The sequence below is a fragment of the Geotrypetes seraphini genome, chromosome 3, assembly GCF_902459505.1.
Source record: "Geotrypetes seraphini chromosome 3, aGeoSer1.1, whole genome shotgun sequence".
Taxonomy (NCBI): Eukaryota; Metazoa; Chordata; class Amphibia; order Gymnophiona; family Dermophiidae; genus Geotrypetes; species Geotrypetes seraphini.
The window spans coordinates 336071130-336098002 of NC_047086.1; the positions used below are offsets into that span (position 1 = coordinate 336071130).

Below are 26873 nucleotides of genomic sequence, written 5' to 3' on the forward strand. Positions count from 1 at the left end.
CTGCTGAAAAGGCAGAGAAATAATGACAGGATCCTAGCTGCACCATCTGTTACACTGGTGATGTCATTAGAATCTTTAGGTTTTTTCCTCTGTCTCCATCTGTTGGTGAGCGGACATATCCCATTGCTCTGGACTGGTCTAGCAGGATGATAAGGAATGAGCCCATTGGATTGTAAAATCCTGAGCCTCCCTCCTGGAATGAGCCCATTGGATTGTAAAATCCTGAGCCTCCCTTCTATCACTGTTTATCAATAGAGATACTGGAACACAGGTGATGTTCTCATCAAGGCAGTCAAAATCGCATCCCCAGTTTTGGTAACAGCTGAATTAAGTCTAAAAGCAAGAACAAGAACTCTTATGTAGAATGGAAGGGAGCAGAGTATCTACACCTTTGAGAGTAATAGGGTTTCATTGCCCTCCATTCTGATACCTTCTGAAAAATGAAGCCAGATCCAAAGAGGGTCTTAAGGGTATCACTGTACTGCTTGTTGAGTATAGGAGCTCCTTAAACCTTATCTCCAAAGAGATTCTCTCCACAGCACTTCACATGAACAAGTTTTTCATGCACACTGAATCAGTTCTGAGGCATAGATCCATGTGAGTCTTCAGGTACTAATGCTCATAACAGAAGCTCTTGTTGCACTGAAACTATCATAGGTAACTCAGATCTTGAATCTTCTGTGTTCTTTTCCTTTACCTGCTAATGAACAGAACTGACCAGCCTTCTCTCAAGTGTCTGTAAAACTCCTTAATACTGCACAAAACGTTCCACAATTACATGCCTATTAAGAGTTGGTAAGAAGTTGTCATAGCATTCTAAAACACCTTCCCCCCCCAACGATCCCCCTCTCTCCCTGGGGGCTCCAAAGAGAACTTTTTCCCTTCTTGGGTAGAGAATCAACCACTCGGGAATGGTGAGGAACCTATTTCCAGAATCCAGGAGCCATCTTGATAGGACATGTACATCCTGTATATCCTTAAAGATTCTCTGATTGTATAAAAGTTACCAAAGATTTAAAAGCCCAGCTGGTTGATTTCTGGTTTTTATTATTATGCTTCATTGTGCTAAAAACAGGCTGTGATTGTTGAATATATATGATATGAGCATTTGATCAACAAAAATGTATTTTAAAAAGACTATGAAATAGCATAATCACAACTTCCTTAGTGGTGATGGTAAGAAACTTGAGGATGTCCAATATTTCTGCCTTGGGTTCCTCTTCAGTCTCTGCCTTAAATTGCCTTAGCCATTTTCCAAACAAAAGTTCCTCAGGTAAGGGATTTCTCTCTCTCATGTGGAGGAGTTGAGTTGAGTCTAACAGTAATCCAGATGAACCTTTACTGAATCTTCTTTAGAGAAGAGCTCCACATCATAATCAAAATCCCAATAGCACTCTGAGTCCGACCTTATAAAGTACTCCAATGGAGAAGACTGGGTCCCTGCCTCTCTCAGCCTACAAACAGTGATGTCAGGCCTTGGGTAAGGGCATCGAGATGCTTCAGCAAAGCTTCTTCTCCAGACACACTAAAGATCAGTCACAATGCATCCCCTGAGGCTTTTCAAGGTCTCAGTATTGCTGCTTATCCTCTAGGTAGACATCTGAATCCTGAGGACTAGTTGGATTTCTCTTTGCATTGACATCTAATCATTGAATTTCTTCAAGAGCTATTTCTCAATGTTTGTCATCAAGAAAAGTGTGGGAAATACAGTAGAAATAATAATTTAAAAAATTAATACATTTTCCTTAATCAAATAAAGAGTCTTGGGTACTTGAAGGCAGTGGTGCCTCCTCCAATGCCAAGGAGCAATACTGATGTTGAGGATGCTTTGAGGAAACTGGTGACTTTGGTGCTCTTTATGTCATGTTCCAATGAAGTATGATGTGTATGCTCACCAGCCTCCATGAAGCATTCAGCCTCTCAAGCCTTCAACATCAAATCTTGCCTCTTCTTCAAACAGGATTCAAACAATGACTAGTACCAATGGCTTTTATCAATTCTAGATGTCAAGAATGAACAATGCACTCTCAATACTGTTACATCCCCAGTATCTGATGCAGTTCTGACATCCATGAAGAATTATTATATTCTGTTGGCAAAGTTGAACCACAAAAATGTATCTGCACTGTTCTCACAACCATGAAGACTTCTCTTGGATATTTATGAACACAATTTACAGTGAGAAAATTCATGGTCAGGTCCCAAGCACTGCAGGCACCAGTTATAGGTATCCATAAAGGATATAGTCCTATGCACCAACTGAGTGTACTTCTTAAAGCCACTGAGAACTCTTTCTAGGACAAATGATTCAATGTTTTTTTAACAAATCCAAATCAAGAGCCTGAGTCTAACATCAGCACAAATATGAAACATAAAGAAAATATGAAAATAGCAAAAAACTTATTTAAAAGGCACCATCAGGAAAAGTATGGAATGATAACAGGACCAACCTACAGAAACTTGTAAATGGCCATTTTTCAACTAAAAAAAAAACAACTAGACACCTTGATGCAAGTTTCAGTGACAAGTGACCGACCAATTCCTCAGAAAGACAAAGAATGAGGTAGTCCTGTGTGAAAATGGCATGTGAGGCAGTACAAAATCTTTTAGTATCACTGTGGCATCACACATGCTGTGAGCACTTGCTATCCTACTTGTTCTCAGAAAATCCTTGCTTTGTTAGTATGCAAATTCCTACTACTTATCTTCACTCACTGGGAGTTAAATTCTTGTGTATGCGGGGCGGGGGGGGGGGGGGGAGAACATTACGACTGGGATTGTATTGTTTAAATGGTTTTATTTTAGGATATTGTATGATAAATTTTGTGTTATTATTGTAATTTCTTGTACAATAAATTGGCTGTGATTGGAAATCTAGACATGTAAACAAACACAAATAATAAAAAATAGAATCTTTAATATGAAATAATTTGTGCCTTTGAGTTTGTTATCAAAAACAAAAGTTTATACTCCAACTTAAGGTGCAGGTAAGAAAAAAAAAAAAAAAAAAAAGGCCAGGGGGGAACAGTTTCAGGAAACCTAAATTGCCACCAAGCAGAATAAATAGTACTTAACAGAATAAATAGTGCAGCTAAGTAGTGGTAGTATATGTAACAGAAATCAGAAAACCTTTTTTTTTTTAAAGAATTTATGAAATATTGGTAGCTCAAATTTAAACAGGCCCATTATACTCATAATCTATTGTATATAAAGATTTAATAGATGATTAAAAGAGCATCCCAACATACAATTTACTTGCCAGAAATACTGATTTTGTATTAGTTTGGTTGCCAAGTTATGCACCTTCTGTTGTACATACTTAATCACTAGTGTCACTCAATATTACCATTAAATATGTAAACATTTTCTGGAGTTCCAGTAGAGTAGTCTTGTGCTTCAGATCTTCTGAGTACTAAAAACAAAAGACAACAGTTAAAATTTTAAAGTCAAATCTATCCACTGATGATCTTGCTTATATTACTCCCTTTAGTATGTTCATGCTGGTGTCTAGCCCTGCTAAATGCAAGTAGTTTGGGCACATGGAACTGTCCACAAACTGGCATGTCCATTCCAAAGCACCTTGCAAAGCAAAACTACTACATTTTTTTGTAAGTTAGCTAAAGCTGTTTTATCACACAATCGCTTCTTTTGATTATTATGATGGAAAACAGATTTAATGGCAGGTTTCAAAGCTGGAGGCCAAATACTACTACCCAAAAATTCATTCTGGTAGTAAATAATTCAGTTATCACTAGACTCACTTAATTAACCCCCCCCCCCTCCTTTTTACTAAGCCACGGTAGAGGTTTCTACCATGGACCAGAATGCTAAATGCTCCAACCCTGCTCCGACGCTCATAAAATTCCTATATATGTCGGAGCATTTAGTGCCCCAGGCTGCGGTAGAAACTTCTACCACTGCTTAGTAAAAGAGGACCTATATATGTAGAGAAAACATAGCAAGTATCCTATACCATTGTGAAAATTCTGTCTTTGTTATGTACACTCCCCCCTCCATATTTGCGGATTTAGGATTTGCGAATTCAGTTATTCGTGAGTCCAGGACCTGTATAATAACCCTCTATTTATACCCTTCTATCCCCTTTTCCTTCAGAAAATTGTCCAAACCCTTCTTGAACTCCAATACCGTACCTTGTCCTATCACACCCTCTGAGATACCTGGAATGCGCTTCCAGAGGGTGTGATAGGACAAGGTATGGTATTGGAGTTCAAGAAGGGTTTGGACAATTTTCTGAAGGAAAAGGGGATAGAAGAGTATAGATAGAGGGCTACTATACAGGTCCTGGACTTGGTGGGCCCCCGCGTGAGTGGACTGCTGGGCATGATGGACTTCTGGTCTGACCCAGCAGAGGCACTTCTTATGTTCTTAATCATCCCGCTTCCCAGACTTCTCCACACCTTACTTCTAAAGCTTGGTGGTCTAGTGGTAAAGCAAGGCAGAAGCGATCTTCATATGCTCCTGCCCCGCATCACTGCTAGACTACCAGGCTTTAAAAGTAAGGTGTGGAGAGGTCCGGGAGGTAGGGGTGGTTCAGAATCGGCCTTAAAGTTATTTGAGAATTTTTCTTATTCACAAAGGGGCTGTGTCCCTATCCCCCACAAATATGGAGGGTGGAGTGCATATATTTCTACATTACTTCATCTTTGTAAGCAACCTCAATTTTATATCTGTATATCACATTGTAATAAAAGCGATTTCAGCAACTGAAATAAACAGTACCTACAGAAGCATATCAATCAACAATTTTCTGATAAGATCTATCAAGTTTTGCCCACTGCATTTCTACTCCTTCCAGACATTCCCATCCAGATAACAATTCCTTGACATAATCCCCCATCCAAACAAAGTTAATTTTTTTAAAGTTTAGAACCTTTACTTTTGAATGAGCCCTCTCTTTGTACCTTTCTTAATATTAAACCATACCATGCAGTGATCACTAGATTCCAGATGATGACCCACTGTAACATCAGAAACACTTTCCCCGTTTGTAAACACTAAGTCCAGTATGACCCCATCCCGTGTAGGTTCCATTACCAATTGCTGGAACAGTTCTCCTTGTAGAGAATCCAGGATCTCCCTACTTTTAAAAGACCTTGCATAGGGATACCCCACCCCTCAAAGCAGTAAAAATTAATATCTTGGCTGGCAGAGAAGCCCAAGTTCTCTCCAGAGAGCCCCCCTCCCATATGCTGTCTCAACCATAGGCAATAAGCAGCACATTTCCAGTTGCCGACACTTGCACTCCCTGTATATGCTCACTTCTACCAGCAATCACCCCCCACCCCAGTACATACATATGCAGGGTTTCCAGTTGAATTGACCATGGAAGGGAGAGGAGAGGTGCTAGCATCAGCATCTGGAAATATGCCACTAACTACTCCAGGATTGAGACAGCTCGAGAGAGCTCCGGGAGAAAACTCTTCAGCTGGCTGAGCTTGAAAATCTCTATCAGCTATACTAACAATCTGTGCAGCTGTTGGGAGGGACTTGACCAAAACTGGGCCTACTCGTGGCTATATCACTGCTTAGGAGATATTATTGTAAAGCATTTTCCAAACATAAAACTTGTTCAGAAAAAGGCTCTTATAAAACAGCATGTCCTAGCACATACTTATATAACTTCTGGGGGAATTCTGTACAGTGAAGAAGTTGCACACAATTCCCCCCCAGAATTCTGTAATTGGGTCTCTCTCTCCCATCCTCTGCATATATTGCATGGTAGGAAGAGGACGTGAACCACTATGCATTGGTCATTTCCTCCTCCTCTGCTGGCTTAGACATGACTGTTTATGTGAACTGCAGGGGTCCCATTGTTCACATAAACAGTGACTATTAGTCTCCTTTGAGTTTTGTGACCACTTCTCTTTATTGTGGTCCAAGGAAAAATGAACAGCTAAAGAGCTGTATTTTTTCTTTTAAGCAGGTTGGGGGGGGGGGTTATACTTTCCTTCTCCCCTTTATACTTATAGTTGTATTTTCTTTCTGTTTCTTGAAGCAAGAGTTGTCTTGTGACTAAATTTCAATTCCTAATAATAAAAAAAAGAAATTATAAAGGATAACAAACTGGGTAACACAATAAGAATGGGTGATTTCAATTTCCCTGATATTGACTGGAAAATGTAACATCAGGGCATGCTAGGGAGGTAAAATTCATTGATGAAGTTAAGGACTTCTTTATGGAGCAGTTGGTTTAGGAACAGGCAAGAGGCAAAGCAATTCTAGCCCTAGTCCTAGGTGGATCAAATGATTTGGTGCAGGAGGTAATGGTACTATGGCCATTTGATGACAGTGATCTTAACAAAATCAGATTTGATATAATCCCTGGAATAAGTTCACATAGGAAATCTAAAATAATAGCATTTAACTTTATAAAAGGAGACTGGGGGCATGCAATTAAGCTACATCAGGTATGGATGTTATTAAAAAATGACATCCTGGAAGTCCAGTCCAAATATATTCCATGTATTAAAAAAGGAGAAGAGTCAGACGAATCACCCGAAATTTTAAGTGATTGATCGACCACTTCCTCTGGGAAGGGGACCAGCATCCTTGGACCAGGCGTCCCTCGTAATGCAATCCCCAGCCAACAAGGCTGGCATTCATCATCAGGCTCACCCATGCCGAGATACAGAGGGGATCTCCTCTGGAAAGAGATAAGAGGATTTAACCACCAGACTAGACTGACACAATCTCCACTGTCCAAGGGAGCCACTGATCCAGCGGATTCCTCTGCGGGCCCCAACAGAACCTCTTGGAGCAGGTATAAGTGGGCTCTTGCCCAAGGTACGAAGTCCATGGTTGTAAACATTGATCCCAGCACTTGCAAGTACTGCCAGACTATTGGAGTGGGCGTGCTCTGAAAGTCTCGGATCTGTTGGAGAAGTTTCTCCTTGCGTGCCTCTGGTAGGAATACTTTGCTTGCTCCCATAGCAAAGCAGACCCTCAAATATTCCAAATCTTGCATTGGAATTAGGTTAACCACCCAACTGAGTCTCTACAGCAACTGGACAACTTGGTGAACCGCTTGGTGTTCTTCGGCTTCAGACTGGGCTCTGATGAGGCAATCATCCAGATACGGGTGGACTTGAATACCCATTCTGTGTAGGTGGGCCAAAACCACCACCATCACCTTGGTGAAGGTCCAAGGTGCTGCAGCCAGTTTAAAGGGCAAAGTCGCGAAATGGAAGTGCTGTTCCAATACATGGAACTGCTGTTCCAATACATGGAACCTCAAATCTCCTGTGCTCTGCAAAAATGGGAATAAGCAGAAAAGCTTCTGTCAAATCCAGAGAAGCTAGAAATTCCCCTGGTGCCACCAACACAATCACTGACCTCACAGTTTCCATTCAGAACCATGGGATTTTGATGGCCTCCAGAATGGGCTCTATGTCTTCTATATCCAACAATCTCTGGATGTTGTTCTGATCCAGAAGGTGATGACAGAACTTAAGTTTGTACCCCTCCCTCAGAATGTCCAACATCCAGCGATTTGTGGTGATCTCATACCATTCTTCCAAAAATGCCAAAAGCCTCCCTCCAGTGTGGATAGTCTCGGCCACTGGATTGGCATCATAACTCCTTTGGGTCAGGGGCCACGCGGACTCCCAATGATTGTGGGCACCTAGACCCTCCAAATCTTCACCTAGCATTTTGAAATGGTCTTTAGTCTGAGGGACCTCCAGAATATTGGTGTTATCACCTGGAGGTACGAAAAGTACTTTGCCTCGATCCCAGAGAGGATTGAGGCCTGCTGTCCCGTACACTGAACATAAGATCATCCAGGTCTTTACCAAAAAGTAACTGTCCCTTAAATAGCAGTTTACTTGGAGTCTCCTTGGAGGAAGAATCACCTTAACACTTTCGAATCTACATCATCCTATGGTCAGAGATAGAGTAAGCTGACAGCTTGCTTACAACCCTGAAAATGTCATTTAAGGCATCAGCCATGTAATCCATTCCAGTAATCAAAAATGGAAGATCCTTGTCCACAATAGTGTCTGGATCATGGCACAACTTGGAGTGACAGGCTCAGGCGACAAATAATGCTACCACAACCGCTTTCAAACCATAGGCCGCAGAATTAAAATTCCTTTTAAGTACAAAATCTATCCTGCAGTCTTGAGTAACACCACACCACCTTCACTGAGAAGAGAGGTGCGCTTGGTAACTTGTGCCACCAGAGAATCCACCTCTGGGGAAACAAAGAGCTGATTAAATGCAGCATCCATCAAATAAAGCTTGGTCATAGCCTTGGCCACCTGCAGTGGTTCTTCCAGCATCTCCCAGTGATCTGTAAGCATTTTCATGTTGTCTGAATGCGATAGAAAACAGGAAGACTGTGGCTTATTGCTACTCATAAGTGAGCACTATGTAGCCAATGCATGAGGAGCCTCCAGCTTCAACTCCTGGAGCGATTCAGAGATCAATCCTATCAGCATTGATGGTTTAAACAGTCTGTACACAAAGGGGTCCTCACCAAGATCTGGGTCCAACAGATATGTGACTGTAGTAGCATCACCCACTGCAAATGTTCCTGCCAGGGAAAGTAAAGGTATAAAATCATCCAATCATTCACCAGGTGGACTGTCCCCAACTTGTGCATGGCCCTTCGATGGAGGACTTCCACTCTTGGGAATCTGTGGGGGAGCCCCTGGCGCTAGCATAGTCACAATACCAGATGGAGTCATGGGACCTCAGATAAGCCTGAAACATCATATTAATAAATTCAAGGGGAACCCCCGCCATCCTTATTTTGCCATGACTCTTGCACAGTTTTTTGGTTCATTATCCTTCAAGGAGATCCCTTCGTTCATTAAACACCACCATCAAGTATACCTTCTTTTAGGCCAGTGGTTCCCAAACCCTGTCCTGGGGGACCCCCAGCCAGTCGGGTTTTCAAAATATCCCTAATGAATATGCATGAGAGAGATTTGCATATAATGGAAGTGACAGATATGCAAATCTCTCTCATGCATATTCATTAGGGATATCTTAAAAACCCAACTGGCTGGGGGTCCCCCAGGACAGGGTTTGGGAACCACTGTTTTAGGCAATTATTTCTTGATGTACACAGAAAGTCTTCATTTACAGTTATGGCACCTGTTCTTTGGAACTCTCTCCCCATTTACCTTCATGAAGAAAAATTGTTTATTACATTTAAAGCCCAATTAAAGGCATTTTACTTTTCTCAAGCATTTTGCTCATAGTTGGTTTTTTTTTGTTTGGAGGGGGGGGTTATATTATGGATACCCCTTTTTTTTCCTTCCCTTTCCCTATTTTCCTCTTGCAAATTTTATTGTAATTTAACCTTATTGTTTTTTCCTTTAAATGTAACAGAGTTTATTTTGGATTGTTATATTTCCTTATTTTATACTTATTGTAAACCGCTTAGATTTTAACTTTTTTGTTTTAGATTTGCAGTATATTAAATAAATTGAACTTGCTTGGGCCTTTACCTGCCAATTTGTAGCTGCGCTTCGGGAGATGTACTTGTGCTGCCCCCCAAACTCAAATTTCAACTTTTAACTCTTTCCTCGGGTTGACTGGATCCCAGAACCTCCCGAGAGGATGGGGGAGGAGGTTAAAGTTGCAACTCGTAGGGGATGAATCCAAATTATCCTGACCTAAGAAGTCCATCCCATATGTTTTTAATCAAAAATGAGATGTTCTGAGGCAGACAGAAGCTTTTCATTTCAAATCAGAAATTTTAGTGCCAAAAACAGCCCGGGGACGCCACACAGAAAAATAAAAAATAGATTTGTCAAAAATACAAAAATCACTAAGACTAACTGCAGAAACCACCAAAAATTGATTTTAAGGACCTCCCCAAATCGATCTTCCAGGCTTTCAGTCTACTAATACTCACCGTGCCATGCTGTGTGCTGGGAGCTGCAGAATGGAAGCTGTAACAGCTTACAGGGAGATCCACTGCCTCAACAAGCCTGGAATCTGGACTGCTTGTTTCTTCTGACTGCCTCTCGAGCCCAATGCACCAGCTGCAGACCTCAGCCCCCTGCAGAACCCACACATGCTAACGGGGGTGGGAGGTGGGGGAGTGGGAACCACATTCGATTCCAATCCTGGAGGAAATACTGCCACACAGTGGACAAACCTGGGGTGAGCTATGCTTCCAAGGGAATGGTCCCTGAGCTCCTGAACTGTAAATGCAGGCGGTTCAAGTGAGTGCACTGCAAAGCAGCCTATCCCTTGGAAGCAGACGCTCTGCCAATGAGTCTGTGCTTTCCTGCAGCCATAGCTGTTCCCCAAGGGGATCCTTTGCAGCACGAAAAAGAAGCCTTACAAAACAGCAGAAAAACATTGAATTTAAAGAAAAACAAACAGGAGCAAGAAAGACAAGCTCCTATGGGCTCACTTGTAGGAAGACAACTGGGGAATTGGAGAACAGTCCAGAGATAAAAGAGGAGGAGCAAAAGTATGCAAATGAAGCTTCCTACAAGATTTCTCATGAGAAGGGAATTAGAAAAGGTATAGATAAGGGAGCCAAAAATGATAAAGGGGATGGGATGACTTTCCTATAAGGAAAGGCTAAAGCAGCTAGGGCTCTTCAACCCAAGATGAAACAGCTCAGGGAAGGTATGATAGAGGTCTATAAAATGCTGAGTGAAGTGGGTAAATGTGAATCATTTGTTTACACTCTCCAAAAATACTAGGACTAGGGGGCATACGATGAAGCAGAATAACAATTTTTTAAATAAATAATAAAAAAATATTTCTTCACTCGTATAATTAATGTTTGGAATTTGTTGTCAGAGAAATGGCAAAAGCAGTTAGCTTAGCAAGGTTTAAAAAATGTTTAAATAATTTCCTAAAAGAGAAGTCCATAATCCATTAAGATGGACTTGGGAAAACCCATTGCTTAAGCAGCACAAAATCTGTTTTACTCTTTGAGACCTTGCTGGGTATTTGGGTTGGCCACTATTGGAAACAGGATACTAAGCTTGATGGACCTTTGGTCTGTCCCAGTATGGCAACTCTTATGTTCTTATGTGATTAAATGTGTGATGATGTTGTTCTATTTGGAATGAAGTATTATTTAAGGATGCTTGTGTTATAGTTTGTGCATTGAAAATGACTACCATAAGTGCCGCTGTTTATGGAAATATTTTGAAAATGTTAGCAGTCTGTCTTGAGTTAAAGAGGCATTAAATACTAGAGGGTTATGGGTTGTCCATCGGGCCCAAGACAGCATTCTTTAGTCACCGGTCCACGATGCAATCAACGCGGTGTCTTTAAGCCAGCTCCCTGAGTGCTGCAATGCACAAAGCCGTGGGAAAAGGTTCCTACGTGCAGCCTGCGCCTGAACCGGAAGCCTTCTCTCTGACGTCGCAACATCAGAGGAAGGCTTCCAGATGAGGTGCGAGACGCATGCAAGGAGACACTGCCCACAGCTTTGTGCAATGCAGCACTCAGGGAGCCAGCCCGAAGACGCTGTGTTGATCACACAGTGGACCGGCCCAAAGATAACACCCGGGGGGGGGGGGAGGCCAGAAGGTAGTTACATGGAGGGAGAGAGACAACAACGGTAGGGGAAATGCTTTTATTTTTTTTATTTAGTGATTGATTTGTCTGTTCAGGAAGAAATGCATTTGTTTCTTTTCCAGTTGTACTGCTTGCATTTGTTTCTTTTCCAGTTGTACTGCTTGCAGAGTCTTGCATCTTAGGGTTTGTTTGTAAATATTAGTACTTTTAGTTTTTGGTCCTGCATTTGCATGGGGTTATCTGTTTTCTGGTAGGAATGAATATTAAAATGCATACATTGGTGCTTTGTGTATTTTAATTTTGTGGTTAACCATTATGTGTTGTTAATACAATTATATTGTGTGCATATATGAAAAATGAATGGAAAAATGGTGTTATAATTTGTACAATTATTGGGGTGGGGTCTGGGGCGGAGATTGAGTGGACATGGGCATGACAGCCCAGTGTTCTTCAACTGCCGGTCCGTGGACCAGTGCCGGTCCACAAAATAATAATTTCCACTGGTCCACAGGTGTCAAAAGGTTGAGGAACACTGGTCTTAGGAACCGAGACACCGCTCCACTATCCGTCTCCAGGCGGGTCTGCCCACATGCAGATATACCCACATACATTTATTTATAATTAGAAATAAATATTTCACAATATATAATTACATATTGTTTTGTGATTAATCACTATGCTTTAATTATGTTCAATTTGTAACAATGAAAATACATCCTGCATATCAGATATTTACATTACGATTCATAACAGTTGTAAAATTAGAGTTATGAAGTAGCAATGAAAATAATTTTATGGCTGGAGGTCACCACAACATGAGGAACTGTATTAAAGGATTGCGGCATTAGGAATGTTGAGAACCATTGCTCTAGAGACTCTCAAACCTCCAACTATCTTCTGACCAAAGTTTAGTGTGGAGGAAAATTGGTTATGTCAAAATCTTAACTTCTATTATTATTGGGAAAGGGGAGGGGTGAAACTTTAGCAGGAGAGTGAGCTGATAGAAGGAAAGGCACACATTTTTCCTTCTCTTCATTGTATATGTCAAGACTGATTTATTTCTGATATGCCAAATGTTGCTAGAACTTTGTTCTAATAATAAGTCTTATTTGTGTGGAATATACAATGTAAGCTTGTGTTTTTCCTTCACAACGGATCCTCAGTGAGGTAAAGTAAGCAGCCTTTATTTCAAGTGTTACTCACTGAGCCTATACCCAGCTTTCTAGCAACTTTATTTGGATAATGCTGCTAAAAATCTGGATATACCATTTTGGCATCATCCAGGCAGTAGCAGAGCAGAGCAGTGCAGGGGCACAGTTTCCAGTTAGTCTGCTGAGTATTTACCTAGAAAAAATCCCAGGTACCAGCTGCCACTGAATACCTGGGTATAAATTTAAATGTCACAGAGAATATTTTAAATCAACATCAACCAAGCAGTTCTAATACTGGAGGGGAGGGAGGATTGTTTGTTAAGTTGACCATATACAGTATTGATACAGTTTCTTACTGAACTGGGATAGTTCTTACGTTAGATAACAATTGAATAGACAAAAAGGTTAGATCAACTAGACCAGTTTTTCTCAACTCTGGTTCACACAGTGATAATGACTCCTAAGGCTAAAACAGATACAAATATGATACTGTGGATCCTATTGCGAAATTCAGTCTGGCAGAGATATAAGAATAGGTAACACATTTTTGTAATGTTTGGTTTGCCTCCATTTTTTTTTTAATACACTTGTAACAGTCTTTGAAATATATAACCATAGGCCCCTAATTCAGATGTCACTTAACTCATGAATTATCATAAAAGTAAACATTGATCCTGTATTATATACTCAAGAGGCTTGACACTGTATTAAATCCAAATAATTGGGAGTGTTGAGGCTGGATAAATTTTGTGCAGCATATTGGTGAGGATTGTAGTGGTACTTAAGATATTAGCATTATGCCTTCCACAGGGCTAGTGTTAGGGGGTAGCAATCAAGGTAACTGCCCTAGGCCTCCATACCACAGGAGGTCCCAAGCCTGTCTCAAGCTCAAGGAGGTATATGCTGTAGGCAGGTTTAAGGATCTCCTCAGCAGGTTCTGCCCTGGGTCGCTGCAAATCTAACATTGGCTCTGCCTTCTGCAAGTCTTGCTACCTTTATCTTTACTTTCATTTTCTTTGTTTGGTTTAAGTACATAAGTTCTCTATTTGGGGTTTGGATTCCTATTGTATAGGTCAGATATGGATGCAGTAACATTTGCTTATTTTTTCTTCTCTTGCTCCTTTTTTTCTCGTATTAAACATGTAAAGTACTACAATCTGTTTTCTTTTTCAAATGAATGTCAAATTTAATAAACATACACTCAAGATTCAACTCCTCAAAGAGTGTCCTCTACTATAAATCTAAGAGATACTTATCGTGGCAAGGGATCTCCCTGCCATGATAAGTATAGAGGCTGCGGCTGCCAGTCCCCCCCCCCCTCGAACGATCGCAACAGGAGGGATCCTGCCTTAAGACCGCTGACCACTACACGTAGATCGCGGCACCAGGGAGCCCAACCCCTCCTGCCTGAAGACCTCCCCCCCAAAATGATCATGGCAGGAGGGAGTCCAACCACTCCTGCCGAACCTCCCAAACGAATCCCCCCCCCACCCCTCCTGGAAGATTGCCAGTAGGAGGGTGACCAACCACTACTGCCAGACCCCCCCCCAACAAACCCCCGCACCATTCCCGGAAGATCGCCAGCTGGAGGGTACCCAATCCCTCCTGCCGGACCCCCACAATGGAAACCCCCAACCCTCCTTTCCTGGGCTCACCTTGAAAGGTCACTGGTCAGCCGGCAGACCTGCCTCTGTCCAAATGAGGCGGGCCCACTCCTCTCTGGCCCATCCCATAGGAGCCTAAGTCCGGGGAGGGGGGGTTCATTGGGGGGGCCTGGAAGGAGGGGTTGGGCACCATCCTGCCGGGTATCTTCCGGGAGGGGTGGAGTTATTTAGGTGGGTCCGGCAGGAGGGGTTGGGTACCCACCTGCCACGATTGTTCAGGGGGTGGGTGGTCTTCAGGCAGGAGGGGTTGAGCTCCCTCCTGCTGAAATCTATGTGGGACAGTGGGCGGTCTTTGGGAAGGAGGACTTGGGCTCCCTTCTGCCGGGATCTTAGGGGGGAGGGGGTAGATTGGCAGCTGCAGCTGCTATACTTATTGCAGCAGGGAGATCCCTTGCTGCGATAAGTGTAGCCGCTGCATCCACTTAGGCGAGCTTAGGCGGCTTTTCAGGCCTCCCCAGGTCCCGGAGGTGCCTTCAATATAGACCTGCCTGGAGAGCATTTTTTTTTAAAAGAAAAACCGTGCGTGCCAATTGGCTGGTTAGACAGCTGTAGGAATCTACAGCTGCTTACAATCGGGACGCAGTTTACAGAATCCGGGCCTACAACTTTTACAAGATCTCATTTTCACTAATGAACCTCCAAGATATTTTTTTTAAATGTTTCCCCCCCCCTTCTTTCCTTCTTGCCCATTTGAACACTGAGAACCCTCCTAAAGGATAAAAATATATTCGCTTTGATTCACTGTTTTACTAAATAATCTGAGCAAACCCGTACCTTGGCAGTAAAGACTGCTTGCCGAGCCTCTGGTATCATATAAAGTTGCTGGATGGTAGATGCCAAGTAACAAGTGGCCCCAAGATTAGTGAGACCAACAAATCGACATTCAGCTCGAACATCATCATGAGGCCAGTAGTCCCATTTATAAGGTGCATGAGATGCTGGAGACAGTTTATAGGATAAAATAATTGTTAAAATGTTCTGAAATGGATTTCTTAAAAATATAAAAAGTTGTTATATATTATCCTATGCAATTATAATAGGAAAAATGCAGCAATATACAAAAAGTTTAGGCTCCATGGTCAAATTGCATGCTTCAATGAATCCCTAAGCGATCACAATGTGATACAGCCTCTACATACTACAAAATAGAACATGATATCTTTGTTTTCTAATGCAAAATTATGGTTTATGATTTAATTGGTTTAATGTACCGTCTTTTGCATGCAGCATCAAAGCAGCATACAAAACCCAAATAAAAGAGAACATAAGGAAATTTGGAACTACAATAGGTAAAGAAGAGCATAGAAGGAGGATGGGGAAAAAATGTAGTCAATAATGGTTAAGGACGGGGAGGAAACTGACAGACAGAATGGTTACTTGGTGTCATGAATCAAAAGTGGCTGAAAACAGTCTTCAGATTAGACTTAAATCTTAAGCAGGGTATTATTTCTTCTTTGATGATTTTAACATACTGAAAATATTTTTTAATAAAGTGAATATGACATTTAGAAAGACAGGACACCCCAATTAATTACTTTGTAACTTGTAAGTAAGGCCTGAAAAGCAGTGTTATATAATAACTAAGTAAATGTAACTAATTATTGTACTTAAGTAAAAGTTTGTTACTTTTACTTGTAAAGTAGTACAAAATAACATTTGCTACTTTTACTGAAGTAATAGTTTCCAATTTTCACTACTTTTACCTAGTTACATCTGATGTTAGGAATTAAATAAAAGCAGACGATGTTAATGCTGATTCCTCAGTGAACCAAATCAAACAGCAAAACCTGGAAGAGGATTTTGCTATTGCAACCCTCATCATGCAAACAAAGGATCATTTCATCTTAAATTTTGCTGTTCAGTGAATATAGCCTATAAGCACAGTGGAATTGCCTGTGTATGTTGAACTGGCTACTGATCTTCAGCTAAACAGAACAGTGATGAGTTGGGTCACTTTGAAGATGAGATGAAGCTGAAACTGGTAGCAATTCTTGGTGAACAGAAAGATATATGTCTCTCTACTACAACAGACTGTTGTCATCTAAAGGGAAATTTTATACGGGAGTGGCTGTCTACTGGATTGATAGTATCTAGAGAGGAAGCCAGCTTTCTTGGACCCAAAATTGAAGGGCCTCCACTTATTAGAAACAGTTTGCCATCAGAAGAAAAATTGTTAGAACAACAGACAGGGATTCCAACTTTTTGAAAGCCTTTTATGTAATTGTCCAGCATGATGATGATAATGAATATGAAGATGCAAGTGATGAATTAGACCACACTACCTCTAATGTAAATGATGATGATAACGTATTCTTCGCTATATGGAAGTCGAGTGTTTCAGATAGATTCCTTTGATCAATATCAGCAGACCCAATCTAAAGATATTAGTAATATTGCTGCCTGGCCTCGTTTGAAGGAATTTTCTACTCAGACTGAGCAATCCACTTTCTGCCAATGCAGTTGTTGAACACCTTTTTAGTTGTGCTGGATTAACAATGACTCACAAGCACACAACACAGTCATTTTCAAAATTTAGCTTGATAAAAGCAAAGTGGATTGAATTGTACAGCAATAAAATGGTTGGAGTAGACAAGCTTGACACCCTGGACCAGCATTTCGCCACTTTAAGTATGGCAGCGTGTCAGTACTACTGAAGACTCTGTGCAGCGGCTTACCGCAAAGCAAGCGATGCATAGTACCTCCTTAGCGGCACTGAAGGCTAAGATTGAGGACCTCGAGAACCAGCCCAGAAGGAATCACCTCAGGTTCATAGGTCTGCCTGAGACTATTTCGGAAGGCAACCTGGGCGATTTCCTGGAACAAGAGTCTCTTGCACCCCCCCCCCCCCCACACACACACACACACACAAAAGCTGGGCCCCTTGTGCATTGAACGGGCCCACCGCCTGGGACAATAGATGGATGGTGCTGATTGCCTGAAGGTGGATATCTTTTGCCTTTTGAATTACCGCCATAAGATCGAGGTGCTATGGGCTTTGCATCAGGGAAAGAAACTGCTGCACAACAACAAACCTGCCCTCTGTTTCCAGGACTACTCCGCGGAGATTTCCCAGGCTCGCTGCAAGTTTTCCCCACTTTGTACCAGCTTGGTCTGACGCTGTACCCCCTTTTCCCTCCTGTATCCAGCGCGCTTGAGGGTGATGTACTCGGGCAAAGCACACCATTTTGACTCTCCGGAAGTTGCCCAGTGCTTTGTGGAGAAGATTCTTGAGGACACCCCATGAACTCTGGAGGATTTCTCAGGGGCTGGTTGGCCTGCTCTTGTTTGAGCTTTGTGACTGGGGCCATCCTGAGCAGAGGCTTTGGCCCATTCTGATGGGTCCCCTTGAGTGGGACCTTTCTTGCCTTGCTCATATACTTTTTTGGCACTGATCTCTCTCTTCCTCAGTGGAGGGGACTGGGACGCTGTTAGGCACTTTTGTGGTGCGTTGGTGAAGGGGGGGGGGGGGAGAAGTGTGTGACTGAGCTGTGTGTCTGGGATGTTTCGGTGTGGGGTTTCTTTGGTTGCCTCGATTCTCTCCTGGAGGGTGGAGGGATTGTGGGCCCCGAGGTGTTGAATGAGTGTGGTGTGGTGTGGCTGGAATGTGTAGGGGCGCCAGCTTGGGGTTCTTGGCTGACATTGTTGGCTGAACTTTGCTGGATGTTAGATTGGGAATTAGTGGTTAGTAGTGCTGCTGGCATGCTCTTGCCCTCTGGCTTCTGTCTCTCCATTCTCCCTTCCTTGTGGAGGTTAGAGGGTTTGGACCTGTTTGTTTTGTTGCTGAATGGGTCTTGTAGGGTTCTCTCCCAGGTCCCTACCTTCATTATGCAGCTGGGTTCTCCTTTCTGTTGTATACTTACCTTGTTTTGATGACATTTCCTGCCTCATGCTTCTTTTCCTTTTCTTCCATGTGCCATGGGTATCTATTCTGAGGGGTGCTTTTGCTCTTTAGGGGACTGGGGGGGGGGCCTGGTTCTTGGGCGATACTGTTGAGAGCCTGTAGTTTGTGTATACTGTTTCCTGGAATTGGCACCCATTGGGGTGTGGGGTGGGGTAGGGGGAGCGCTGTGGTGCTTTGGGGGGGAGGATTTTGCATTGGTTCAGGTGGGGGTTTGGTTAGTCCTTTGGAATTTCTTGCGGCTAGGAGGATGGTGCCTGGGACACCCCTCTGGTTTCCTACTATGGGTTTCTTTGTCTCTGCATTTTTTCCCTTTCTTTATTCTCTCTGGAATTTAAATTGACCTCTTGGAATGTGGGGGGCTTTCATTCCCCCATTAAACGGTATAATATACTACCATTGTTGACGGGTACGAAGACATTTTTGTCCCTCTTTTTAGTTTTTCCTGGAACATAAACTGATTTCTTGCAATGTGGGGGGATTCACTCTCCTATTAAGCAATACAAAATATTACAATTGCTGAATCGTAGGAGAGCTTTCCTGGCTTTGCTATAAGAAACTAGGCTGTCCTCTGCAGAGCATGCTAAGCTCTGTACTTGGTGGGTGGGTGACCACTTGGAGGCCCTGGCTCTGCGGGGGAAGGAGAGTGTGGTGATTCTCTTTCACAAGGGCCTCCAACTGCAAACTCACAGGGTTCTTAGGGATCCGGAGGGGCGCTACCTTGTTGCCTTGGTTATTCTTAATAATAAGCCTTTACTCTTATGTAATCTTTATGCTCCTAATAATCCTTCTGTTAAATTTTTTTGGAAGCTGCGTAACCTCTTGTTGCAATTTGGGAATATTCCTCTGATCACTGGGGGAGACTTTAATGAGGTTCCTGACCCAAGGCTGGATCGTTCTTCTTCCACAGGTTGGGAGGTATTCAAGACTTGTATTGGGGCTATGCTCTCGGCGTCCTCTTTGGGCCTGCTGGCTGTTTGGAGGGTTTTGAACCCAGTGGAGTGGGACTATTCTCATCTTTCTAAGGCCCATGGGACACTCTCTTGAATTGATCTCATCCTCCTTTCCAGAGAACTGCTTCCTGAGGTTCAGGAGGCAATACTTGGCCCCACTGAAATCTCGGATCACACTTGGGTGGGTCTTTGCTGGCATTGGGGGCCTTCCCGGGGGGAGGTACCCAGTGGAAATTCCCTTGTCATTTGTATTGGAACACCCGCTTTCACGATTTCTTGCTGATCAAATGGGGGGATTTTAAACATACTAATCAGGAACAGAGAGAGGATACAGTCCTGTACTGGGAAACGGCAAAGGCCGTGTTGCGCGGAGAAATCATGGCTTTTATGGCCTTCGAAGCCAAAACGCGCCACAGGGTAATCTTCGCGCTGGAGCATAGGGTTATGGTTCTGCGGTGGCACTTCACCAGTCACGCTTCATTGGAATTCAAGACACAGCTTTTGGAGGAAGCACTACATATTTCAGCTCTTTAAGTTTGCTAACAAGAGTAGCCAGCTGTTGGTTTGTTTAGCCCACCCATATTGTGGGGGTCTGCGGGTGTAACAGCTTTGTGCGATGCGCAGGGTGCTCTGCATCATAATACTGAGGGTATTAGTCATATTCTGTGGGACTTTTTCACAGATTTGTATGCCTCGCCTGGCCCATACCTTCTTGATGGGGGGGGGGTCTACTTGGACAGCTTAGATCTGCCCTGTCTCTCCGCTGGGGGCTCGGCTACGTTGGAGAGCTCTATCACTGCGGAGGAGGTGGATTGGGTGATTTGGGCTTGCCCGTTGGGCAAGTCTCCGTGGCCAGACGGCTACCAAGGTGAATTTTACAAGTTGGTTGTAGCAGAGATCGCTCCGTTGCTGTACAAGATCTTTAACTTAAGTGTGGCCAAAGGCTTCCTGCCTCGTTACTTGAATCTTGCTCAGATTATCATCCTTTTAGGGACACAGTCTTGCCGGAATCTTATAGACCCATATCCCTGCTGAATTTTGAGATGAAATTGATGGCTAAGATGCTGGCAAATCACTAGGCCTGGGTGCTGCCCTCCCTGGTGTCAGAACAGCAGGTGGGCTTTGTGCGTGACCGGCTGGTGTCTAAGAACATTCACCGTATTTTATTGGCGTTGGAGAAAGCTAGTATGGATGGCACCCCCGCCTTACTTGTTAGCTTTGATGCCAAAAAGGCTTTTGACCATGTAAGATGGAGGTTTCTCTTTGCTGTGTTGAGTGTGTACAGGATGGGCCCCTTTTTCTTTAACGTTATCCGGGCGTTGTATTGTGATCCGGAGGTGCGGATTTCGGTGAATGGAGGCCTTTCGACCTCCTTTCTGATTCGTAGGAGCACTTGTCAGGGCTGCCCTCTCTTGCCGTTGTTGTTTGCGCTTTATTTGGATCCTTTGATCAGAGCGCTGCAATCTAACGTAGACATCAGCAGTCTTCAGTTGGGTGCCACTCATTTTAAGGTTGTGGCCTTTGCTGATGATCTTCTGGTCTTTTTGACTGACCCGCACCGATCCTTATCTACTCTTCTGGAGAGCGTTCGGGAATATGGGTATTTTTCGGGCTTCGCTCTGAATTGGAAGAAATCGGAGGCACTGGCCTCTACTATGCAACTTCAGGAATCTTGGGGTAGGGCCTTTCTGTTGAAATGGGCCGAGTCCTCTTTTCACTACTTGGGAATCCAGCGATCCATGGATGTTCGGGAGCTTTACCGGTTAAATGTAGATCGCTTTCTTTCCACTACTGGTTCTGTCCTGGCTACTTGGCGTAATTTGCCACTTTCCTTGATGGTGAGAGTGCATCTCTTTTGGATGGTGTTGTTCCCTAAGTGGCTTTATATTCTGCAGACATTCCCTCTGTGTCTCTTGCTTAAAGACGTCCGTGCCTTCTACTCTTTGTGTTATCAGAGTTTTGTTGTGTGTGTGTGGGGGGGGGGGGGGAGGCAGGAAGCCTAAGTTGCAGTGGCAGTTGCTGGTGGGTCCCTTGGACCAGGGGGGTCTCAGAGTGCCAAATATTGCTCTTTATAATCAAGCTTGTCTTTTACGCCATGTCTGGGATTGGGTCTTGGGTACTGCTCTCTATACTGATACCTCCCTGGAATGCTATTACTTTGACCCTGCTCACCTCCTCTCTCTTCTTCATGCTCAGCTGGCAGAAATGCCTGCTCCTAGTTGACTTAGGGTCTTGTTTAGACCACTTTGGGAGATGTGATGGCGGTTACTTCCCCTTTGGTCTCAGGATCCCCATATTAGTGTTTTGCTGCCTTTGACTGGTAATCTCTCCTTTCCGCCGGTGCTGATCCCCTTGGTTTTTGGTAGATGGCGGGCTAGGGGCTTTGAGTTTCTTTTTCAAGTTTTGCGAGATGACGGGATGCTACTGTCCTGCGATGAGTTGTTGCATTGTGGTCTTGCATCCCCTGGCCTCGCTTATGCTCATTGTCAATTGCACCATTATGTGCAGTCTCTTCCTGAAGGTTCCCTATTTTTGGCTTTTGGGCTTCGCTTTTGTGCCTTCTTGGCGGAGGAGAAGGATCCTCAGCCTCAGGTCTCGGTCTCCTCCTTTCATAAACAGCTTAGTGTCCTTGGGCCTCCTCGGGATTTCTCCTTAGTGTTGGCGGCTTGGCAGAGGGATTTGTGGAAGGAGCTGGGGGTGGATTTTTTTCTCCGAGCTCTTAAACGTATCCCAGCTTTAGTGCATACTGCTGAGCTCCGAGAGTGCCACTATAGAACCCTGTTGAGAGAGTATACCTCCCAGAGTCGGGCCTACCATATGGGCTGTGTTGGCACCCAACACTGTCTTACTTATCTCACTGAAGTGAATTTCTACTTTCATGACCTCTGGATTTGTGAGAGTATTCAGGGATTTTATTTATTTTTTTTTTTTTGGGGGGGGGGGGGGGTATTTGGCTTCCTTCCTTCGGGATCTGTTGCATGTTCCTGTCCCTATCTCTGTGTTTCGTATGTTGTTTGCTCACTTCTCCGTGTTTTCTTTTTATACCTCTGCTGAGAAATTATTTTTGAGCAAATGTTATATCTTGGGGAAAAAGTGTATTCAGAATTACTGGCTGGCTGATATTCCCCCCTCCTTCTGGTACTGGAGGAACAAATTACATGAACTTATGGGATGGGAGGCCAGAATGGCTTACTCCTCTTGTCGCAGAAGCAGAGACTTTGTCCGTATTTGGTCTCCTTATTTAGACATTTTGCCTCCCCGCAGCCGTAGTCGCATTCTGAATAGACTGGTTGTTTCCTACCCCACCTGTCCGACCTTGGTTCCTTTCTTGTACTTGGATTTGGGGAGAGGGGGGAGGGAAGGGGTGCCTTTGTAACTCCGGAGGACATCAGAGTCCAGTCCCCTGGGGGGGGGGGTGTTCGTCTCTTGTATTCTTTCAATTTATTGTCTGCCAATTTGCATTTGTTGATGTGTGGTTCTTCTTGTTAATAAAAACATATTTAAACATAAAATGGTTGGAGTAAAAACATTAATAATAGTTGCATTCATTGTACTTACAATACTGGCTATAAAACTAACCCCCCTCTTTTACTAAGGTGCACTAGCTGTTTTAGCATGCGCTAAAACGGCTAGCGCGCCTTAGTAAAAGGACCTCTAACTAAAACAAATAACTTTTTTTTAACTTTTAATAAGTAAATTTTTTTAATGTGCCTTCACTGTACTTTTACCTAAGCATTAAAAAATACATATATTTTTACTTAAGTACTTAGACCAAATAATTTGAACAACCCTGCTAAAATGTTGATTGGATAGACACAGGACCAGATTCTGTATAGGTACGCCCAGTCTCAGCAGCCGCCTAAGCAGCTTTTGAGAATCACATACGGGAGTCCTACATAGAATTGCATCTATCCTGATGGACAGATACCTAACCACGCCTATTCTCTAATCGGCATCCATGTCACAGGTGCCGGTTAGATAATTGTGTTGCCACTGAGCTGATCGCCATGAGGAAATCTCCCTGCTGAGATCAGTTTAGCAGCCGCAACAGGGAATCCATCCCGCCCTCGTGAAGTTGACCTGCAGGAGAGATGCCCACTCCCTCCTGCTGGAACTCCCCCCACGCCTGAATGCCCACTTGTGAATATCCGTGGCAGGAGGAGTGCCCAATTCCTCCTGCTGCTGCCCTACCCCCCACCCCGAGACATCCCCCAGCAGGAGGGATGCCCACTCCCTCCTGCTGCCAGCCGCCTTCAAGACATCCCCTGGCAAGAGATATGCCCACTCTCTCCTGACACCACCCCAGCTCCCCCAAGATATCCTCCAGCAGGAGGGATGCCCAAGTCCCTCCTGCCAGAACCCGCTTGAAGACATGCCCCCACCCCGACCCCCCAAGCCCAAGATTCCAGTTAGCCCAGGTACCTAAGACTCCTCCTATGGGACGGAACGTAGGAGCCTGGGCCAACCAGGGTCTTATCCCAGGATGCACCAGGAAGGGACAGGCTCGCCATTCTGTGGAAGTGGGCATGCAGGCCAGAGGGAGAAAGCATCCCTCTGGATGACCTAAGAAAAATAAGTACTAGTGAGGTTCAGGTGGGCTTGGAGGGGGATTGGGTGGGGACATGCCTCTGGGGTGTGAGGTGGTGGCAGGAGGGAGTGGGCATCCCTCCTGCCAGGGAATTTCTCGGGAGGGTGAGGTGGTGGCAGGAGGGGGCCGGAGATGTCTTTGGAAGATGGAAGCAAGAGGGAATGGGCACTCATCATGCCACGGACATTTGGAGGTGGGAGGGCTTCAGGATTTCTGGAAGGAGGGAGTGGGCATCCCTCCTGCCAGTCATCTTCATGGGGGGGGGAAGGGGAACAGGTTTCCTGCTGCAGCCACTAAACTGATCACGGCAGGGAGATTCCCTTGCTGCGATCAACTCAGCGCTTGTGTCTATTTGAAATATAGACCAGCATTTGCTGGCCTAAATTTCAGGCACTTATCTTGGCCCTAGGGAGAATTTTTAGACTGGGCGATCAGGTTATAGTAAAAAAAAATTTTTTGCTTCAATTACTGCTGGTTTATATTGCCTTATTTCTTTCTTCCAGTCAATGAAGTGTTCTCGGTTTTATTCTTTTCTCCAGATCCTTTCTGCTCTCCTTACTTTTTTTCTCATGGCCTTTAGCTGTTATGTGAACCATGGGTTATTTTGCAGTTTCAATTTTCTTGTTTTTATTGGTACAATTCAATCTAGAGCCATGCTTGCTAGATTTTGCCAGGCTGTAATGCTTTAATTTATGTCTTCGTTCACTTGTTCTAATTTTTCAGTGATATTCATCCTGAATTTCACCACGTTTTTCAATGTATTTTCTTTTATTGTCTGTACCGCTGCTCTGGGTATTTTGATAGAAGTTCAGGAGATGATGATCTGACCAAATAACAGGCATCCACTCTACATGATCGATCAGCTTGTGATTTGGTCTGATGAATCAAGACTATGTCTATCTTTATGTGTAGGTAGCTGTGGGGATGTGGTGAGTTCTAGTTCATTAAGATTTGGAAGGTGTGCACTTTTAGATCATCTTGTATTTCAAAGTTTAGGTTTAGGTCTTCTATGACTACCAGATTGGCGCAGTGTGATATCAGTTTAGTTATTTTACCTGGTGGTCTATATATTAATAGCAGTTTTATGTCTTTCCCACTTTCTTGTTTTTTTTTAAGTTGGTAATCATGTATTTCAGTCGATGATCATTATAGATGTCTAGTTTTTATAAAGACAAGAATGATTTCTACAATAGTAGGAGGCCTCCTTTTCTTCTGTTTTTCCTGGGTAAATGCATAATTTACCCAAGTGGGCAAAGGTAGGATAGAACTGGAGAGTCGTTGTCCTGTATCCACATCTGTACTATATATATCTTATCCCTGCTTGGCTATTTGCTATCAGGTCTTTTATTACTAAGGTCTTGTTGCAGACTGAGGCCCAGATGAACTAAAGCCAGTGTTTGTCGCTAAATCTGTTTTAACAGCTTTAGCGACGATCACATTTACCGACCCAATTCAGAAAACGGCTCACCGCGTGGTTTTCTGCACAATTGCTCATTCCCCAATCCGACCATGCAAATAAGCTCATTAATACTGAAATGCCATGTTATCTAGTAGAACGATTGATGTATTAAATAGGGTTTTAAGAAAGCAAATACATATCATAGGGAAGATTTGCTTACATCACAAGCACCAAGAGCATCATCAGACATTGTACATTGAAATTTTCACATTTGGCAAATGACATTCAGAAGATTATTAGACAGAATTGGCACATTCTGGAAGGACATACTTGTTTTAGAGATAAGTGCCTTGTTGTCGCATACTCTAGACAGAAGAACTTGAAGGAACATTTAGTTCTATCTTTGTTGCCAACTCTAAAAGCTAATACTTTGACCCCTCGGGGCCATTGCAAATGCGGTAGATGTACTGTCTGCAGACATTGTTAAGAGATCTCAGAATTTGTACATCCTAAGACTCGGAAAGATTTTACCCTTAAACATAGTTCAGATTGCAATACTGCTCAGGTGATCTATATAATTTTATGTCCCTGCAACCTTTTGTATATAGGAAAACCAAAATGGTTAGTCAAGACCCGCCTGATTGAACATCGTAGCTGCATAAATCAAAATATACAAACAGCACCCTTAGTGGAACATTGGGTTAAGGAAGAGCACACCATAGAGGACATTAAGGGCTCCTTTTACTAAGATGCGTTAGGGCCTTAACGCGCAGAATAGCGTGCGCTAAATTTCCATGTGCACTAGACCTTAATGCCAGCATTGAGCTGGCATTATTCTAAAAGCATACTGCGCGGTGTAGCGCATGTTAATTTTATGAATGTGCTAAAAACGCTAGTACACCTTAGTAAAAGGAGCCCTAAGTTTTTTGTACTTAAAGTTATTAACAGTAGTAGCAGCAGAAGTGATTTGAAGGAGGAACAAAAATTTATTTTTCAATTTGATACAGTAATCCCTCATGGACTTAATTTAGAACTTGATTTTCATCCGTTTCTTTAAGGCTTTCCCCCTTTTTTCTTTTCCTTTTTTTTCTCTCTAGCTTTTTCTTTTCATTTTATCCCCCTTTTTCCTTTTGTTCATACCCCCCTTTTCCCTTTGTTTATATAATGTTTGTTCAGTATGTTCTATTAGGTTTTGTTTTATTTTCCTGTTTGGTTTGTTTTTCCCTTTTTTTCATCAACAAGCTTTATGTGCACTGTTCTACTTGTTCTTCATGTGGACCTAGTAGTCCTGCCTTCCTGTCAATCAGTTCTTATACATTATATGTCATCAGTTCTTAAGTAAGTTTAATTTATAACATATATTTGTTTTGGTTATCTTTAGCATATTTTCTTTTATTTCAGAAGTGTTTCTTCCTTTTTTTTGGTGGTTTTACTTATTTTTCTTTTTCATGGGTATGGTTTCCTCTGGGTATTTAAATGCTTTCAGCAATGGCGACTTCCTTTTTGAAAATGCTTCCATAGCTTTTCAGTGATTTTGGTTACTCTGGCATGTTAGTTCGACCGAGTTATGTGGATACATTTCAAGGTTTATTTCACTTTACCCAGTTTCTGTGCTTCTTTAATATGGCTTGAGGTGCATTTCTTTTTTTTATATCCTTGTTTAGCATTTCTTGCCCCTGTTTCTGACATTGCTACTTGCA

At 43.1% G+C, this 26873-nt stretch overlaps 1 protein-coding gene across 8 annotated transcripts in view; it reads right to left on the bottom strand.

Moving 5' to 3' along the window:
* USP34 (ubiquitin specific peptidase 34) overlaps window positions 1-26873 on the bottom strand; it is a 1084964-nt gene that overhangs the window by 306880 nt on the left and 751211 nt on the right. For all 8 annotated transcript variants that reach the window (XM_033939082.1, XM_033939080.1, XM_033939079.1 and 5 more), the window contains 2 exons: window positions 15110-15273; window positions 3347-3412 (listed from right to left, as the gene is read on the bottom strand). In XM_033939082.1, the coding sequence (XP_033794973.1) occupies window positions 3347-3412; window positions 15110-15273 (230 nt within the window). The remainder of the gene's footprint in view (window positions 1-3346; window positions 3413-15109; window positions 15274-26873) is intronic.